Below are 16,866 nucleotides of genomic sequence, written 5' to 3'. Positions count from 1 at the left end.
CATGTTTTTCCAGACAACTATTTGCCTGTGTTTCTGAAGCCTCACCCCGTGATATGTGGGGTGTTTCACTGTCAATGGGAAGCAGCTGCCAGGCAGGTATCATGTCTTTTGGGCCAGGACAAGCTTGACATGATCTGAACCCTAAGATAAGTGAAATAACATACAAATTTGAGTGAATGGTCCTTGGCTGTACTGCTCAAATAAAAGTAGTTCCCAGGATTCCCAAAATACTAAAATATTGGGAGGGATTTTTTACTTGTGATTACATATTATACGCCGTATTATACGTCATATTTTACACGACACTTTATACCAATGATTTCACCCTGAAAGAAAATATACCTATCATACATATCACTACTATTCCTACTAGCATGTCTTGAGAAGTAGTATTTTTTAAATCTTTTTTTTTACTATGACTTTGGTCTCCCTCCCACACCTGATCACACAATTGTTTGCAGGACTGCTGTTGGCTGGGTTTAGAGTAAGGCATTGCATTATTATTTGTGTGGAGAGGGAAGGAGGAAACGAGGACCATCATACTTTGATAAGTCAGCTTTCAATCCAGTTTACATTACCGACTTCATTTTTTTCCAGCAAACAATAATACTTGAACTGTTTTAACTTACTGATGCATAGCGTTTCTTAGTTATAGGGAAGTTTTGTAACCTGTAATGACATCACAATTTCCTTGTAAACAGGAAAGTTAAATCTCTCTTCCTACGATGCTTGTAAGGCTTCTGATATCATGAAGTGCCTCTCAGTCTGAACTAATGTACCCTCACAAGAGCTTCAAATCATGCAAGGACTGTCAGTGCCATTGCACAAGGCACACTGGACTCTATAGAAAGTGGCTCAGGCATCCAGAGTGGGTTAAAGCTCCCTGTAAGTGTTGGGTTCAGCAGAGAAAGTTGGTGCGGTTGGCACTGCTGAGTGCCAAAGGATGCCTGCGATTCAGAGGTGACAGGCAGACACCTGAGCACCCCCTGAATTCCCCAAATGCATGCTCACATCTTCATCTCAACTGAATAGGTGGTTCAGCTCACGCCTGTTACACCTATAAGCTCACACTTATTTTGCAGAAATAAGAGGCATGGATTTTCCTTCCTCCTCCCTCAGCTTGTGGGGTTCACTTCTTTAGTGTCTTGGAGATGACACATTGGAGATTACAATACTGGGGTAGACTGGTTTGAACACAGCCACTGTGTTGTTTCTGATGAGAGTGGGATGTATTGAGAGAGGAATTTAAGTTTTACAGGTCAGGAAAGAAGAGAAAATTGTCCAAAGGAAAAAAAAAAGGAATAAAAAGCAGCTGTGTTTGTTTGCGATAAGAGATGTGGCTGGTAAGACAGACTATTGTGTTCTGGGACAGTGGGTGTTTCCAGTATCTTCCTGCCATGGTCCACCCTAGAAATACTTAGAAAAACTGGGGCTGATATATCAACAAAGGTCAAATGGTGTCTGCTGGGGTGTTGGAGATAGGAGTTTTCGTTGTGACGAGACATTAGCATCACAAGTATTGAACTGGTCAGTTATCAATGAGCATCTTCAGGCACAGGAAAATGCACAATTAGCACAAATTATTGACAATATACTTGTCAGCATAGCATCTCTCTTGTTCAAGTACAGCTGTGAGACAGCTATTCTTCCATAAGCTAGTTTGAAGATACTATTCTATTTTCACAGGAGTCATATAGTTAAATATGGCAATAGTTAGGTAAAGCCCTATGTCATCTCCACATGGCTGGTACCATTTCCTTTGACCAGCATCTTATACCTGACTGAAGATGCAGAAAAAGGCCATCTTAGGTGAAGCAACAAGCAGTCAAGGGGTTGTTCATTCTCTGTTCTGCAGAGCCTTCTCAAGAGGATTCAGAGAATTTTTCTGAGCTACTATGGGTCTTTGCCACTTTAAGTTGGGCTACAAGATTCAGTTTCTGAAATAGTCTTGCCCTCCTTTGAAACAGTATGTTTTAAAATGAGAAAATGCTATGACCATCTCCTGTCCCTAAAGGAACAAAAATTTCTGCATAACACTGCATCCTTAAACACAATCATCAATTATTCACCCACCAATAACTGCAACTGTCAACCCATTCAGTGTTCCACACATTGAGAAGACAGGCACAGATCTTCATTTCGAATTAGAGGAATTAAAGAGTTGCATGTTTTGTGCAGGTGAGAAGGCCACACAGATGCGTGGTGTGGAGAGGATAAAGTAGTTTTTAAAAGATTTTAAAAAGAAATAACAGGTCTTGGTTAACAAGGACAGAGGTGATGAGCTAGTAAATTTTTTTTTGTCTTTACAGACCATAAACTGATAGCAATTTTAACTGAAGTAACCCTAACCTAATATTTGATAGTAAAATCGTTATGTAAAATTATTACACTTGGATTTTATATTTTGCCAGAATTAATGGTAAACAAGCATATAAAAATTAAACCACATTGACTTCCTAAATGTTTTGTGTTTAGAAATGTGGCAAACAATGTTAGCCACCTGTTGCTAACAGTACAGGACTGCACGTAAATAGCTGGTAATCTGGTTTCTCCTGGGCCAGGCTGTATCTTGGCACCAAAGCTGCCGTGAAGAGAACTGTTGACTCTTCTGCGGGTCATCGGCACTCACAAGGATCACCTTCAGGTTGATTACCTTAGTCCTTGAAATGCCCCAAAGAACTGCTGGGAGGAAAGACTCTGAAAACCAGTGTGAGACCCACAGACATCCTCTTTGCTGGGATGTACCTTCCCTCCCACCTTGAGTCGTGACCTGCCTGACTTTTAAGGTGGTGCTCAGCGTGGAAGGGGAACTTTTACTGTGTCACTGCTGACAGAGAACAAATGAAGAGGAATCTTGTCTCCGTAAACAAGGGGCTCTTTGCCCTTTACGTTAAAGCAAAAACTATAGAGAACACAGTGAGATGCTTCTCTGTCAAACCATCATGGCTGATCCCTTAGGACTCATTTCAGGGTATTGCGTGATAGCATTTCCTTACTGCAAGTTCAGCAGCCGGTGGTACTTTTGGAAATGCAGCTGCTGAGGGCCCATCGTATCTGGGGAGAAAACCAGTGCTCCTAGCTCTGTAAGCCCAGTGCTTTGGGGCAGAAGCAGGAAGCCCAGGAGGGCTGGCAGGGGCATGGCAATGATGGGCACTGGGTGGCCGTGGCATGGGCCGAGGCGATGTGGGTCACCCAGCCGCATAAGGGGTTTTGATGCCACTGCACCGGCCCGACAGCACCTGCCCTCCATGCCTGCAGGTCTGCCTGGTGGCATGGCGATGCTCTGACCCATGCAGCACCCAGATCCTGGGGCTGGTGACATGAGCAGGGGGTTGGTACTTCAGATTAAAACTAAACCAGCTAAGAAAAAAAAAGAAAAAAAAAAAAAAAGAAAAATGGGAAAAAAGGAAAAAAAGAAAAAAGAAAAAGGGAAAAAAGGGGGGAAAAGGGAAAAAAAGGAAAAAAAAGGGGAAAAAAGGGGAAGAAAAAAAAGAAAAGGCGCCAGGCAAGGGCCGGAGTGGGGGAGTCGTGAGGGGCCGCGGCCGGTGGGGTCCCCCCGCAGCGCCGCCGGGTGTGGGGCGGGGCGGCAGGGAGGGGAGGCGGCGGTGAGCGGCTCCCGGTACCGGGTCACTGCGGAGCCGCCGCGGCGGCCGCACCGGGCGGGGGGCGGGGCCGGCACCTTCCCCGCCGCAGCACGGCGCCGCCCCCCGCCCCACCTCCCCCCGCCCCCTCCCCCCGGCGGCGGCGGCGGCACCCGCTGCCCGGCCGCACGGCTCTGCCTGCGCCGCCCCGCCATGGAGCAGGGGCCGGCAGGGGGGCCCGCCGCCACCGGCACCGCTACCGGCCCCGGGGGGCTGCTCCTGCCGCTGAGCGAGAGCGAGCAGCAGCGCTACTCCGAGCTCTTCTCGCGGTGCTGCCCGCCCCCCGAGGCGGCCGCCGGGGGCAGCAGCGTGGGCGAGCTGTTCCGGGCCTCCCAGCTGCCCCCGGACACGCTGCACCAGGTGGGTCGGGGGCGGCCGGCTCCCCCCAAGTTGCCGGGGGGGGGGGGGGGCGGGCTGCACACGGACGGGGCGGGACGGGACGGGACCCGCTCGCTCAGCCCTGCGGGAGAGGCGCCGGCGCTGCCTCCGCCGGAAAGTTAGGGGCTGCGCGGCGGGCCGGTGCCGCGCCGTGCCGTGCCGTGCCCGCGGGGCCGGGGCGCGGCGGGAGCGGGGCCGGGAGCGGGGTACGTCTCCTGACGGCAGCGGTGTGGATGGCGGTGCCTGGGGCTGCTCTGTGGCCGCGCTCCTGTTTCAGCTAAGCCACGAGTCCTGCCGGTAACCCCCGGTCGTGTTTCTTCGTCCTCCCGGGCGTTTGCGTACCGGGGACTGGCGGTGTGCTGTTGGCAGGGGATCCCTGGTCTGCGCTTAAGGTTAGGCGCAGCCCTCGGCCGGCTGCGTGCGGTCTCTCGGGTCAGGCTGGTCATGTCATTAACTCCCTCCCAAGGGCCCAGAATGTCATAAAGGCAGTTGTGTTCGCAGGGCTGTAAAGGGGACATGCGATGTGTTTAATTCCTGGTGTAAAACTGATACTATTCTTAAAGTGTTGTTTCAGTGAAAAAAAATAAGTAGGTAAAATGACGTTGTGGCATTTCTGCGTCTGTTCATGAGAGTGCATATATTTAGGCAGGCAGTAAGAGGCTCTTGCACCATCAGAGCAGCAGAGTCCCAGAAAAGGTCCCCAACAGAGGCTCTGGGGCAAAACCCTCCGTAGTTTTGAGGAGGAGCTTGGTCGGGGTGGGAGAAGGCTCGTGCCATCCAGCATCCAGTGACAGCAAAGAACCGGACTCGTGGTCTCCACCACCTGTGGATTAGTAATTTGACTGATGCACTGTAGTTGCATAATACTCCTGACGATAAACTGAAGAGAGGTAGAGTATTCCTGGTTATTTTAATTTAATTTATAGGAATTCTGTTCTTCAGTAGTCTTTATGAAGCAGAAAAAAAGTTATGTTGAAATTGAGCTGAAGTATAGTTCTACCTGGGAACCACCTGAGGGTACTAAACTCCTCTACTGCTTTCCTGATAGCTGTCAGGTCATCTCATAATGACTTACATAAATTAATGTTACACAGGTGATTCTGAACAAAAATGATGATATTTTAATGATATTTTTCCTCTCTTACTTGTGCCGTTTACCAGATCTGTAAAACAAAAATGTTACAGACCACTGTAATACTACTTCGTTTTGAGCCACACTGTGGCCTTGGTCTTGCAGGTGAATTGAGTGGTGAAAGTGGAGTGGTGAAAGCATAGATCTAGCACCAAGAGTAGGTCTTTTGCAAAGAAGAAGAGGGCGTTTAATTTCAAATAAGAAGGCATATTTAAGAAACTTGTTAAAGCCCTGTTAGTAAATTTGTGTGACTTTGGTATTAGTGACTTCATTTTCCAAAGGAGTATGGAAAAAACCTCCTATTTTTGCTAGGTAGTTCCTTATCATTTAGGTGAAACTTATTATCATGGTCTGTTTTGGGGGTCATTTTGATAGTAGTGTGTGACTTAAGCCTGGAAATGTTGGGGTTTTTTAATGTTCTTGTTTTTAACTATTTTAGATGATTTCCAAGTATATTTATGCTGTGGGGAGAACGTTACTGGGAAACAAGCCTGTAATTGGCTTCAGGAATATTCAGATAATAAGGCCTGTGGGATCTGGGACTGTTTCTCTTCCTCCTTCCTGCCCTCCCCCTCTTGTTTATATGGCATTAATCGCAGTGGTGTTCTGCTCTAGGGCTAGAGCGCCTGTCCTCAAAACCCACCGCTGTCAGGTATTCTTACTAACATTTACTGGGACTTAAGAAAAAAAAAAGAATTTACATAATGTGCTTTAAAAAAAAAAAAGGAAGCGTGGATGTTTTAATAGGGCAAAACTCACAACATTGTTTGAGATATGTCTCTTATCATACTCCAAAAATGTGATCTAATAATTTCTGTTTAAAAAAACCCTACCATTCTAACAGTTATGGGAACAAGGCACGGAGGTTCATGGTATGTTTTCTGCTAGTACAGGGAACACCTGTTTTGGGCAGAGGCAGCTCGTTTGGGTTAAGATGTTTGCTTTGAAATAATTGTTGGCCATGAAAGTTTTCTTTTTTTTTTTTTTTAAGAAAAAAATGCTTTTTAAAATCCCTGTCTGTCACAATTAGTGCTTAGTATGCAGGCATCCCTACCGACTGACTGAGAAATGGTCATGCTGAGTTTTGCCATGTCAGAAGTGAGGAGATTTGGATTGGCAACCAATTCTGGATTTCTACTAAGCAGAGCCTGCACAGTCCAGAAAGTACTTAACACCATTGCCTGGCCCTTGTGTGGGCTATAACAAGAGGCAGCTATGGATCTTTTGTGAACAATGTGCAATTTACAGCTTTTTATTCTCAAGGTATTCATCCAAGAGTGGTTTTACAGATCAGTATGCTTCCAGAACTGGCATTTAGTGCCATGGCAGAGTCTTGAACCTGTGCTGTTATCTCCAGGATTTGTACTTGCATAATAAGTGGCATAAATCTTTTGAGAAAGAAGGAGCCTTTCCTTATGCAGTCTTTGATATTTCTTGTTGATCGGGAAGATGCTCACAAGCATCATGGGAAATCTCCTTCCACCTTGCTTGACTGTAATGGCAGTGTTTGCAGTCTAGGCAAAAATCATGTGGGTGCATCCCGGCTGGAGCACTGCTGTCGATTATGTCAGTTTCTGTGGAAAAAGAAGTGATGTGTACTTTCAAACAGCAAACAGGCAAGGGTTTTGTTTGGTTTAAAGGTTAGTTGGCTTGATCCAAGAGGTTATTTAAATGAAAGAGGCAAGGTAACAGAGAGCAGGTAGGGAATGTGAGAGCATGTGCCAGAAGAGGAAATGCTGGAATCAATGGAGAAAATCCAAGAGCAGCCGGGTCAGTAGGAGCAGATGGTGTGCACCTGAGAGTCCTGGGTCTTGCTAAGGATGAAGTGATTGAACACAGATTCATTACACCCGGGCTCATTAAAGCCAGCTATTCTGCTGGGCAGTAAGGTACAGCAGAGGTTGTACCTATTTAACTTTCCTGAAAGAAGGGATCAAAGAATGAACTCAGCAAGAGTTATTTTGGTTCTGGAAAAATGGTTGAAGTTAGCACTAAAATTAAAAAATGTCAGACACTTTACAGGACAGAGAAGGGCATGACAGGGACAGGACAGTGTGGTTTTTGCTGACTCTATAATCATACTTCCCCCATGTACTGGAAGTCTTCAACTAGCCATATAGTGTGGTTAAAGGCAGAACCGTAAAGATTTTATTTAGACTTGTCCAAAGCCTGTGGCAGATCTTTTACCAGGGGCTTTTAAAGTAACTGTAAAATGTCTATAATCTCTTGCCTAGATGATCTATGCTAGGGTTGTTTTTCTTTTTATTTTTCACAATATTTATGGCAAAGGAGGAAGGAACAGACTAGTCACGCACCATGCAGTTATGTAGACTGTCAGAAATAGAAGAAACTCAGCAGCACCAGCCGTATTTATATTTACCAGTGTTGGTCAGGTTGAAAACGCTGTTCCCTATGTTTTGGCTCCTAATAAAGGGAAGAACAACTGAATTTGTGTAAAGAAAAAAAAAAAATCCTGAAAAAATAAATGTTTTGAAGTCACTGCGTCCACAAAAATATCGCTGAAGCAAAGGTGATCCCACAGCATGCTTTGTTACATAGATCAATATCGATAGTGCTTCTTACAAGGGAAGGAGGCAGGTGGAGGTGCGCTAGCAGTTAGGAAGAAGGGAGAAGTGACTGCGTCTTGGGGCAGGAGGCACCGCTGGTGGCTGTCAGTAGATGACAGTAACAAGGGCAAGTTGTCTCTGGGGTTTCTGGCCTTTTCCTTGGAGGAATCGGTTTGATTATGCTCCCTGAGTGTATTTGGAAGTCAATACTCCATGCTAACCGCTGTGCCACGGGTGTTGATGATGGCTGGTTTGCCCTGTCTCATTTTGGGCAATCAGCTTGTGACCCCATTTTGAAGCTGGCTGCCAGCGATTACGGCCTCTGCTCCTGGAGTCTGAGGCCCCAAAGTGCATTTGTTATGGGTGCCAAGTACCAATGGGCTGATGTCTGCGTGGATTTCAGATAAAACAGTGCTTTATAGAGTCATCACCCACTGATCAGCAAAGGAGTTTTACTGTTTGTTGCTATTATTGTGGTCTCTGAAGATTTTATCTTAAGAAATTAGGGAGCAGGATTGGACTCAGGATTTACACTGAAATCTCTTTTTATTAGTTTCTGACTTATTTGATTAATTTCACTTGGTTGTCTGATGGTATCTTTAATTCCCAGTTTTATAAACCTTAATCTTATTTGTGGATTTGTGCTATCAGCACAGAGATCCAATTTTCTTAAGAAAATGCATTCTTTCCTCTGCAAATGAACACCCTGTGTTATTCTGAGCTCCAAGGATGACAAGTACTAATTGTATGATGCTGGAGCTACACAGACGCTGCATTTTTTAGCTGGGACTCTCCTTCTAGCTCTGCGTGAATAGGGAACACAGACCAGCAATCTTGCTTTTCTTCCATGGGCTTCGTGAGTTAATTTGTGTTTATCGTGACTTGTCTCTATAGTTACAACTCTACAGTTTAACCGTATTTTCGTGTTCAAAAAGCAGAAGTGTGAATAGATTAAAAAAAAATTGCTAGGTCGATATTTCTTTGGAAAAAGGCCGGTAACTTTTTTTATTCCATAAGCATAAATTAGTACCTGCATGATAGCTGGGATGGGATTAACTGTCTGCCTCAAAGAGGCAGAAAAGAATAAGAACTGTGGCAGTTAAAATAGGAACTTCTTGAGTGAGGAAAGTCTGGACTTGCTGTTACTTTATAAAAGACAAAATTTGCTCTGTTGTGCCCCTTGACAGAATTTGGCATTATGCTAGTGTTGGAAATGTGATTTAGCTGACCAACAATAAGTCCATCAAAAAGTGATGTTAGGTTAGAGTACATATGGAGAAATTACATCCTACTGACATCTTTGAGTCAGGAAGAAACAAAAGGGGAGGTACAACTTCATGTAAGTGGTACAGCAAGAAGAGGAAAGGAAAACTGACGTTTCAGTATCAGTACTTCTGGCCAGTACCCCAACCTGTCATTGCCTTTCTAGAGTCACAAGCAAACTTGTGCTTATGTAAGTAGGAACATGCAACGTTCAGATGTAAAAAACTTAGTAATATTATTTATAAAAAAAAAAAATCTAAATTATACCAAAGGGTAAAACTTCACCTGAAACAATCTTGATGATATATTCCATTAAAAAAAAAAAATTGATGTCCCAGTACATCTTTAAACTATTGTTTGTAATTTAAAGTATCATTTAGGAGTCACTGCTTACAAGGTTTGAATTCCTCAACGCTGAGATAAACAGTACAAGATTTGTAGAAGCTGTTCCTTCCCAAATGTGTTTCAAATTGTTGTAAAACCAGAGTCTCCTAGACCTGTTTGTCACAGACATTCAGTGGTGTGATCAGGATTAGCCTGGTCAAGGCCTGCAGGCTTCAGTAATTAACCCTCATTACAACCAAGTATGAATTCATTAGTTTAGTTTCCAATAAAATAATGTGTTGCTGTGCCAGTGATTTAAAATAATTCTACAGGAGGGAGGGAGGAAGAAGATCCATTGGGATGAAAATGAGTAACTTTCTTCATGAGAGATCGCTGCAGTACAAAGCAGTGATGATAAAGAATGGTGTGGGGTTTTTCTGTGTTTTTTGTTTTTTTAAGTGGTTTTGTCATGGTGCTTATGTAAGTGCAGCAGGTTCACCAAGCAGCTGAGTATAACCTCTTTTAATTGTGCATGTATCTACAGTAATATGGTGTCAGTATCGTGATGTTTATGTACAGATTGATTGATATTGTCCACAATCTGTTTTGCAAAGGTCACAAAATACACAGAATTGACCTACTTCAGTGGGGGAATCTAGTGCAGACATCCCCTGCAAGAAAGGGTTGGTATAAAGTCTGAAAACGTGAATTTAGCTGAGCTGAAAAACTTAGCCAGGATAGATTAATGAAAGATGGAACAAGCATTTCTGTGGCAAGGAATTGGAATAAATAACCTATTTAAATTTAAAATATTATGAATTGAGAAATACGTTTGATATAATATTTGTAAAGCAAGATTCTTTGATGTATTAACATCTAAACAAACCAACAGTATGGTAAAATAAAACATTAATGAGCAATATGTGCTAGTTCAACTTTTGAAGACAGTCAAACAGTTGAACAGCTGAGTTAGTGGATAATTAACTAGAAAAGGTTGCTGGAGTAGAAAACCAACTGTGGACAAATAGTAATCCCCTCTTCCTAAACAGAGGGGACTATATTCTTTTTCCAGGGTATTCAGGAGCATTATTTGGTGACCACTGCATAAAATTGAGAACTCTGTTGAGAAGTTGGTTTTTGGTTTTTTTTTTGGTTTTTTTTTTTTTTCCCTGCAGTTTAGATATGATGATGAGGTGGAGGGATGTGGGGGGGGGCAAGATCCATTCTTTCTGTCTGGTAGGACACAGTGACCAGCAATAATCAGCTAAATCACGAACTGCAAATTATACTTAATTTACCAAAGTGTTTAAAAGACAAAACATATATTTATAAACTTCTTAATGTTTGTATACATAAGAAATGTGTAGTTTTCATTTTCTAGCAGATGAGGATGGTCTGTGTATTTTTAAATAAGTTTTAGTTTTCATCTAAATTTAACTTTGCATGTATCACATATACCTGCACAAGTAGATGTATTTCTTAATAAAGATAACAGAGCAAATTCCTTACAAAATAAAAATTAAGATGTATATTAAGCTATGCAGTTGCTTATATATGTTTTAAAATGCTACTTGTTAGTAAAAAGAGAAATTTTACCATATTTTAAAAAATAATTTGATTTAATGATGACTAACTGATGAGACAGATCTTTATCTAGAAAAATAACTAGATAGTTCCAATACAAACCAAAAATGAAATTAGGGACTTATCTCTTAAGACTTAAATAACGTTTGAAATAACTTATTTCTCCCATTAATCTGCCTTGCAAACTTTAAGGTTGATGCGTCATGCTGCCACTTGTTTTAGATGGGGTGGTATGTTTGGAGAGGAGCGCTGAAGAAGCCATCTCTGACAAGTTCCTCCCAGCAGGTTGTCACGCTGTGCAGAACATGCCTGTGGTATGCAGTGGGCTCTCTCCAGGTGGCACTAGGCCTGCTTAAAACCACCCCACGGTTACAGGCTGCCTGTTATATTGTCTCTTGTACCTGGATGAGTCATTCAGTGGCCTTCCTAATGAACATAAATTACTGAACAGAGCTACAAGAGTGCCCCACTTACAGCAGCATGATTAGCAAATGTCTTCAAAAAAAAAAAAAAAAAGGGTCTTGAGAAAGTTTAGGTAGCCTGACTACCAAAGCACATCTTCAGTGTTTTCTTCTGCTTCTTTATTTTTGATCTCTGTGGTGTTTTTTCTGCCCTGAGCAGTCTTCCCACATCCAAAAAAGCTGCTAATGATTGTTCTACTATCTTACGTTTGATATCTTCATGGTCCTGCAATCTGAACATGCACTTCCGTTGGTCCTTGTCTTTGACAGGAGGTGGTGGGGAGCTCCTCCTTTGAACAGGGTCATACCTGAAACTCTGGATTCAGACCTCGTAATTCCCACTGCGTTGGTGGCACCGAAAATTTAGAGTCGGCTAATGGGAAACACTTGGCTGAGCTTGAATTTAAGCTGTCTGAATATGGCTTGTGGTGTCTGCTCGCTCACTACGGTATGAGTCATGAAGCTGAATTCTACTTTCACAGCAAATGTCTGTAGCATAACTTTATTATTATAAATATCAAGTGGTTTTTGGCATGGACTTTTCAAATCCATTTACTTCTTTTTTTAATCCTTTCTTCTTCTTAAAGTCTCTCTTTCCACACCAAGAAACATTAGATCAGCTTTGGCATAGGTAACATTTCACATTTCATGCATTATTTACTTCTGGCATAATTTACACAATGATGTCCTATGGAAGCCAAGATGATGGTCTTTCAGAATAAAACAATGTGTCTAATCATTTGCAAAACAGGATGACTGCTATGGGCTAAGAAATACAGTCAGAATTATTACCAACAGTAACAGCAGTGGAGCAGTAAAAGGTGAAGTACTTGGAGGTTTCAAATGCTAAAAATAAATGCGGAGGGAGGCAAAATGCACTCAATAGTGTGATTTATGTATTTAATTTTTTTTTCCCTCCTCTGAATAATTGCTGCCTTTATAAGAACATCTTTATGTTTTGATAGCCATCGGCTGCTTTTCCTTTACTATGTTCAGATAGAAATGCAAATACAAGTCATGATATAAAATGTGCTATAAAATACTGGCATACTGTGCATGGGCACTGGAGATGGTGTTGTCTGACTGTCTGATGTTGCTGCTTTGAAGTCCTTTGCTTTTTAGCTGAGTTGAGGACCAACACTTGGTTTAGATGCAAACAAGTAGGTTCTCACTTGTTGAATGATGCATTTCAACACATAAGGTGCAAGCATGTTGGGTGAAATGGTGATAATTTTAGGTTTTTGTTTAGTGATGTGGAAGAGAAAAAATTTAAGCTGCTTTTCCAAGTGATGTGTTGATTCAAACTAAAGGTAAGCAGGGTATAAGATAAAGGAAGGGCAGGTAGTATCCTCTACACACTCCATATACAGTGGAGTTGGCTACAATGGTACACCTTTGGTTAAGAAGACTTTTGACAGCTCTTCAGTCTTATAAAAATAAGCCATGACTCTTAAAGAAGGATTTTAGTTTGTGATATTGATTAACATAACTGCACAACTGTAGAAGATAATGTTTTGGGTGTTTGCTGCATTGCCTTTAACAGTACCTGCTGTAGTTGTAAGCTCTAGGGAAATGAACTCAGGAAATGTGCCAAATGTGATAAAATAGAATGGGTACTGGGAGCATCAAGTTTCTTTTGTGCCTCAGAAATGCCATCTGCTGAGGAACCACAAAGGTGTGAAACATGAAAACTATAGCTTCTGTGAGACTGTGGTACCTTTGTATTAAGGCAACCTGGAACAAAATATTTCATTTCCTGGCAGAAATTTGAAAGGAATCTTTTTTTTTTTTTTTTTTTTCCCAGGAAGAAACTTGAGATTTTGCAGTATTTTCAATTAGTCTAGCTCAACATGACTAGATCTGGTGGCTGCCATCTAGCTGGGTAGAATTTGTCAGGGTTTCCATGTGTGGTGGTCATCACTTCTTGGATAATAACTCCTGTGATTTTTAGCAACTTGAAGCACTTTCTGCCACTGCTTTCAGAATGAGGACTGGGAGACACCAAGTGTCAGATCTGCCATGCAGAGTTGTCCATAACTGATTCTCATTCTGAGAAGTGAGAAGCAAATGTTTAAATCTCTGAAGAATGATTTTTTTTCTATCATCTTTGGTAGTTGTGGAAGACTTAGATAATTGTATCTGCTACAAGAGGTAATTGTATCTATCTTGTTCTCCTATTTACCTATGTGGACATGTCCCATATGTCCTGTCTGTCTATTCTTCTCTTCTGTAAACTCTGAATTCAGTATTAATGGTAAAAAGGGGTCCTGAAAATTTTCCTTTGGACCCAAAATACTGTAATTCCCTTCTTAAACAGAGTAAGAGGAAGAAACTGAATACAAGGCTATTCCAAAGTGATAGTACCTTTCTGTAGGTCATCGTGGGCTGAATTCTAGGTTGCTGGCCAGGTTTCTTTCTGGGTTTGGTAATTGCGATGTTCATGCCTCCCAGCAGCTTTTTGTGCTCCTGGTACTTATATGGGATTCTTTATGGTTCTGGTAGGAAGCATGAAGAACAGATAGGCTAAAACTAGTTTGCCGTTATAAAAATGTAAGGCAAGTGGAGACCTTACCTGAGGGTGACAGAGCTGGGAGGTAGTAAGACAGCAGTGAATCTCATTACAAGAAGTGGTTGTGAGGGAGATTGGAGAAGAAGCTTGAAAGAGTCAGCCAGGTGGCCAGTGTGTATATTGGGGGATATCTGGTTTGCGACATCAGAAGGCAAAAATAAATCCCAATTACATTGTTAACTGCTGTTTTCTGCTGAGTAATAAAAGGAAGGAACCAGGAAGCTGCTTGTTTCTGTTTTTTATTAGATGCTTTAGATACCATGGTGATGAGCAGGTTATAAATATAAATGTCTGCTGTAGATAGAAGGTGAAACTGGCTAGAATCTGGTACTCTTGAAAAAGGGATAAGATCTAAAATTATGCTGATGTCTGAAGCTTCCTTTCATGAAAAGTCTGTCAATAGCAAAAAAACCCAAACCACCCCAAAACAAATAAACTACACACCCTCCCCCCCCCAAAAAAAAATAAAATTACAAAGCCAAAATCGTATATGCTTTTTAGGTTGAGTTTCTCGTGAGATGCCACCAAAATTAGAAATGAAGAGAGCCTCAGTTTTCAGTTTTCTACACCCGATATGTGATGGAGGTGTACCACTGTAACAAATAGTATGCTTGGCGGTTTTTTGCACTTGTATTGTAACCTGCTGCTGCCCTTGCTTAACTGTGAACTTTTTTTAAAAACAGCACTAAATTATTATTCTGGAGTTATAGTGTACTTATAATACAGCTGTGAAGTCATGCCTGTCAAAACATGGTTTGAGTGTTGTGAGAGGAAGGAACCAGGACGGGGAGCCTGGGGGTGAGGATGTTGCAGCACTTGGTTCCTCACAGCATGACAGGTCCTGGGTTCACTGGCCAGAGCAAATATTGTTTCAGGACAAGAAAGAGCAGCATTAGGCAGTGCTGATGTCAGCAGGAAAATAATTCTTAATGTTATTTACATTGAGTTATCAGTCCCTTAATTTCTTCTCTCTCTCTGCCTCCCCCTCCCCCCAGCTATATTATAGTAATTGTATCTCTTTATTTGATCTAACCTAAATCAGGACTGTCTTTGAGGAGAATATTCTCCAAAGGAATATTTTTCCTTAGGAAATACTCATTAGCTGGTTTTAGACTGCATTATTTACCATGCATATATTTGATTGCAGGAGAGGTGTGCAAGAGGTAAAGGATTAAGTCTAGCAAAGCACTTTATTTTAGTGTAACTACTGAATTTAAGCCCTGCAACAAAATAGGGCACTCTGGAATTTGAGTGAAGGTCTTCTGTTCAGGTACTGAAGGATAGGTCTTAAAGTAAATGTCTCTGATTAGGCAAAACATCCAAAAGGACAAAAGTGGAGGATAAGTTTGTGAATCTTTTTTTTTTTTTCTTTCCCTCACTATATAGTTTAAATCATTTGGCAGTATCTAAGTGCAAATATTATAACAACCAAATTAATAGTGAGACAGGCACAGTAATACTTGGGTCATCCTTCCAGTAACTTGGTCACTCAGGATAAGTTAAGTTTCAAAATGTGAGTGTTTGACTTCTTAATAAAGAGGAAGAGGAGCAATGTGTCAAGGGGTGTAGATGTGAAATACATTAAAAAGAGTGGATGAGTAGTTCTATATAGTTTTCCATGTTCCTGATTCCCTTCCATATGGAGAATCATGGTAATATACAGTGCCTTAAATAGATAGTGCAGGACTGTCCTATGGTCAAATTGACATTTGCCCAGAATAGCATTTTAGCAGTTTCCACAGCACTCTCTAGTTGGATGGCATGGTTTGTATGTGACTCTACAGAGCACAGAGGAGAAACTAGGTTTTTTTGAGCAGTGAAATTATTTGGGCCAGCTCTAAATACTTGAAATTTTGCTTTGCTTCCTGATGGCTATTGCAAGATAGCATGTCTTGCAAGCAACATTGTACAGCAATTTTCATTTGTAGAAGAGCATTAAGCCATTTCAAAACCAGTTCACCATTGCTGTAAGAGGGCCAGAGCTATAGTTTTATAACGAAAGAGCTGGAGTTGCGTAGTTCCAAGGAAAGCCAGCTTTGAATCATAAACTAATACACATTACTCTAGTGAATGACTTCCCAAACTTAACACTTAAAGAATTTTAACCTACAATGACATTTCCATCCCCTAAAATGTGAAATATAGAATGCTCCTTTTGCTTTGCTGCCAATGTTTCTGTTCTGTTAGAAGTTTGCCTGTCCATGCTGTTAATACCTTGTTATGTTTTGTTATCTGTTGAGTTAGCCTTTTCTTGTAGTCCATCTGGGAGAACGGCTACAAGTGTGATGCTGGAGTACTCATTTGGGGTAGGAATGCTCAGTTTACCCTTCCATGGCAGCAGTAGCTCATTTATTACCAAGGCTGCAAGCAGAACATGAAAGCTAGTTATGTCCTTGTGTGAACACCCATCAGTCTCATCAGCCATTAAATGGTTGAATGGCTGAAGACACATTTGAGTTTCTGAATGTGTAAGGTCCTCTGTGGGGAAGGCATCCTTCCCCTGGTTCTCCATTAGGGGTTTGCTTAACCTATCATCCTGCTCTTTACGCAATGCAAGGTTTCATCTCCTGCTGGGAATGACCTACCAACTAATGATGTTTTTGTTGCCATTAGATGGCTAGGCACAGGCTTATGTTCCTGCAGGGTCTTGCTATTTCTTACATAACTGCGTGATTTTGGCTCAAAAAATGCACACAAAAATGGGATGGTCTCCTTTATTACTGTTTATTCCACTTCATCTTCCTTAATGTAATCTAAAACTTGCCAATTTCACATGTCATGGGTTGGTGTTTTTTTGGCCTGGTTTTTGAAAGAAATGAGGCTTGTGCAATGATGTTATTAATTCAGCCCAGTAATAACTTCTGAATCTGTTAACTATTTCAACAGAATTTCAGGAAAATTGAGAAACTTTGAAGAGTTCCTAAGAGTTATGTGAAAGACCTAAGTC

The 16,866-nt window shown here is 41.8% G+C and overlaps 1 protein-coding gene across 4 annotated transcripts in view; it reads left to right on the top strand.

Annotated features, from left to right (window-relative positions):
- Window positions 1–3,134: 3,134 nt before the first annotated feature.
- Window positions 3,135–16,866, top strand: part of REPS2 (RALBP1 associated Eps domain containing 2) — a 105,014-nt gene continuing 91,282 nt past the window's right edge. For all 4 annotated transcript variants that reach the window (XM_074814728.1, XM_074814729.1, XM_074814727.1 and 1 more), the window contains exon 1: window positions 3,135–4,001. In XM_074814728.1, the coding sequence (XP_074670829.1) occupies window positions 3,291–4,001 (711 nt within the window). In that variant the 5' untranslated portion in view covers window positions 3,135–3,290. The remainder of the gene's footprint in view (window positions 4,002–16,866) is intronic.

The sequence above is a fragment of the Strix aluco genome, chromosome 2, assembly GCF_031877795.1.
Source record: "Strix aluco isolate bStrAlu1 chromosome 2, bStrAlu1.hap1, whole genome shotgun sequence".
Lineage (NCBI taxonomy): Eukaryota > Metazoa > Chordata > Aves > Strigiformes > Strigidae > Strix > Strix aluco.
This window is presented reverse-complemented; position numbering and strand designations above follow the sequence as displayed.